The 2866-nt window shown below is 29.1% G+C and overlaps 1 protein-coding gene across 1 annotated transcript; it reads left to right on the top strand.

The window, feature by feature from the left end:
• The first annotated feature begins 1738 nt into the window (after positions 1–1738).
• Positions 1739–2454, top strand: LOC123964587 (uncharacterized protein C5orf34 homolog). Its single transcript, XM_046041463.1, has 3 exons — positions 1739–1864; positions 1960–2006; positions 2176–2454. The coding sequence occupies exons 1-3, from the start codon at positions 1791–1793 to the stop codon at positions 2355–2357; spliced, it is 303 nt and encodes a 100-aa protein (XP_045897419.1). The 5' UTR covers positions 1739–1790; the 3' UTR covers positions 2358–2454.
• Positions 2455–2866: the final 412 nt, after the last annotated feature.

Here is a 2866-nt window from a genome sequence, read left to right as displayed (position 1 = left end):
CTGAGAAATAAAATGAACTTTTTTGATTTTTGGAAAATGGCTGCAATGAAACAAAGAGTGAAAAATTTAAAGGGGTCTGAATACTTTCCGTACCCACTATATATATAGAGATATATAGAGATAGAGAGAGAGAGAGAGATAGAGAGATATATAGAAATATAGAGAGATAGAGATATATATATAGAGAGAGATATAGAAATATAGAGAGATATAGATATAGAGATATAGAGATATAGAGAGATATATAGAAATATAGAGAGATATAGAGATATAGAGAGAGATATAGATATAGATATATAGAGAGATATATAGAAATATAGAGAGATATAGATATAGAGATATAGAGAGATATAGAGAGATATAGATATAGAGATATAGAGAGATATATAGAAATATAGAGAGATATAGAGAGAGATATAGATATAGAGAGATATATAGAAATATAGAGAGATATAGATATAGAGAGATAGAGAGATATATAGAAATATAGAGAGATATAGATATAGAGAGATAGAGAGATATATAGAAATATAGAGAGAGATATATAGAAATATAGAGAGAGATATATAGAGATATATATATAGAGAGAGAGATATAGAGATATAGATATAGAGAGAGATATATATATAGAGAGAGAGATATAGAGAGATATAGATATAGAGAGAGATATATATATAGAGAGAGATATATATAGAGAGAGAGATATATATAGAGATATAGATATATATAGAGATATAGATATATATATGAGATATATAGAGATATAGATATATAGATATATATAGAGATATAGAGATATAGATATATAGATATATATAGAGATATAGATATATAGATATATATAGAGATATAGAGATATAGATATATATATAGATATATATATATATAGAGAGAGAGATATATAGAGATATATATATAGAGAGAGATATATATATAGAGAGAGATATAGAGAGAGAGATAAAGAGAGATAGAGATATAGAGAGAGAGATAAAGAGAGATAGAGATATAGAGATATATAGAAATATAGAGAGATATAGATATAGAGAGATATATAGAAATATAGAGAGATATAGAGAGATATAGATATATATAGAGAGAGATATAGAGATATATATAGATATAGATATATAGAGATATATATAGAGAGAGAGATATATATATATGAGATATATAGAGATATAGATATATATAGAGATATAGATATATATACAGATATATAGAGATATAGATATATATATAGAGATATAGATATATATATAGAGAGAGAGATATATAGAGATATATATATAGAGATATATATATAGAGAGATATAGATATAGAGATATAGAGAGATATATAGAAATATAGAGAGATATAGATATAGAGATATAGAGAGATATATAGAAATATAGATATACATAGAGAGATATAGATATATATATAGAGATATAGAGATATATATATAGAGATATAGAGATATATATAGAGATATATATATATATAGAGAGAGATATAGAGATATATATATAGAGAGAGAGATATATATATAGAGAGATATATATAGAGATATAGATATATATATAGAGAGAGATATATATATGAGATATATAGAGATATAGATATATATAGAGATATAGATATATATAGAGATATATAGAGATATAGATAGATATATATAGAGATAGAGATATAGATATAGATATATAAATAAATAAAATACTGTTGATATCTGCAGTATTTATAAAGTATTCAGGCTGTTTAAAAGTGATTATAATTGTGTTTCCAGGACAGACATTTATCTGAACCAGCAATGATCGAAGAAAATCTGTCCAAGCCTGTATCTGTTGAGGAGCATGTGAATGTCATGCAGACAGTAGAAAGTCGGTGAGTTATATTTTACTGATCACTTCTTTTGCTATTATATTACTGAAAGCTGAACGGCTTGTATATAATGTTATATCTCTTACCATTCAATGTAGGTCAGATCTTGTAGCTGCAGAACTGGAGAAGATAAAACGATTCAACTGTATCCTTAAAGACTGAAATGATGGCGCTAAGGTGCTGTGGGCATAAATAAATTGCTAATTACCCGTGTTATATTATTATACCAGCTGGTAGTCTAGTTATATGCACTGTGGCTGCACCTAGACAATGCTGGGGAAGATTGTGTGTGCTCTTTAACATCCTGTGCCCAGTTCTGCTTGAGGGCAGCCGCCTGCTGAGAAGTGAGAAAGGATGTGCAGAAATGGAAGGTAGCTCTGCAGAAGAGGTGACTCACGAACCAGTGAGTGAGAACTGCATCGCTGAAGCTCTTCAGAGAACATCTAAAGCCATACAGGATATTGATGCTCTCATATCTGCAGCCACACTGACTTAAAAGAACCATGATTAATGATGCATGTGCCTGACTGTTGAGACTGCAGATACTGTTTTACTGCTATATGTAGAGACTGAAATAAAGATTTGGCACATGACTTTAAAATTTTAATTTGAGTTTACTATAAATTGTGGAAGGCTATATGTCACTACTGACTGCCAAAGATACGAACTTTGGCATGACTTTATATCAGGTGCCAAAAAAAATACATACAAAAAGTGTTTTCCCAGTTGCTGATTACCATGTCTTTGTCACCACACAGTCCTTTCTTGTCAGGGTCAGAGATAAGGTGTGGTGAAATGGTGCTAAATGATTTAACACCTTGATGTTTCATCCCTACACCCATGACAAATTATGTTTTAAAATGTACGAGGTGTTCCTGGTAAAGTAACAAGTAAATACACTTCTACTTCTGGGTTAGAGTGTTAATGTCGGTCACTACTCTAACAAGCTGTGGGTGTGCGTGTAACCACATGTAACCACATATATGTGTTTATATATATATATAT

The sequence above is a fragment of the Micropterus dolomieu genome, unplaced genomic scaffold (genome assembly GCF_021292245.1).
Source record: "Micropterus dolomieu isolate WLL.071019.BEF.003 ecotype Adirondacks unplaced genomic scaffold, ASM2129224v1 contig_3435, whole genome shotgun sequence".
Taxonomy (NCBI): domain Eukaryota; kingdom Metazoa; phylum Chordata; class Actinopteri; order Centrarchiformes; family Centrarchidae; genus Micropterus; species Micropterus dolomieu.
The sequence above is the reverse complement of the archived record's forward strand: the minus strand, read 5'-3'. Positions and strand labels throughout refer to the sequence as shown.

What these genes read in the sequence shown, in the direction of transcription:
- LOC123964587 (XM_046041463.1), top strand. Translation starts at nt 1,791, where the DNA reads ATGATCGAAGAAAATCTGTCCAAGCCTGTATCTGTTGAGGAGCATGTG. An exon ending in ATGCAGACAGTAGAAAGTCG is followed by an intron (nt 1,865 to 1,959) that starts GTGAGTTATATT and finishes CATTCAATGTAG; the next exon opens with GTCAGATCTTGTAGCTGCAG. An exon ending in GAAGATAAAACGATTCAACT is followed by an intron (nt 2,007 to 2,175) that starts GTATCCTTAAAG and finishes TCCTGTGCCCAG; the next exon opens with TTCTGCTTGAGGGCAGCCGC.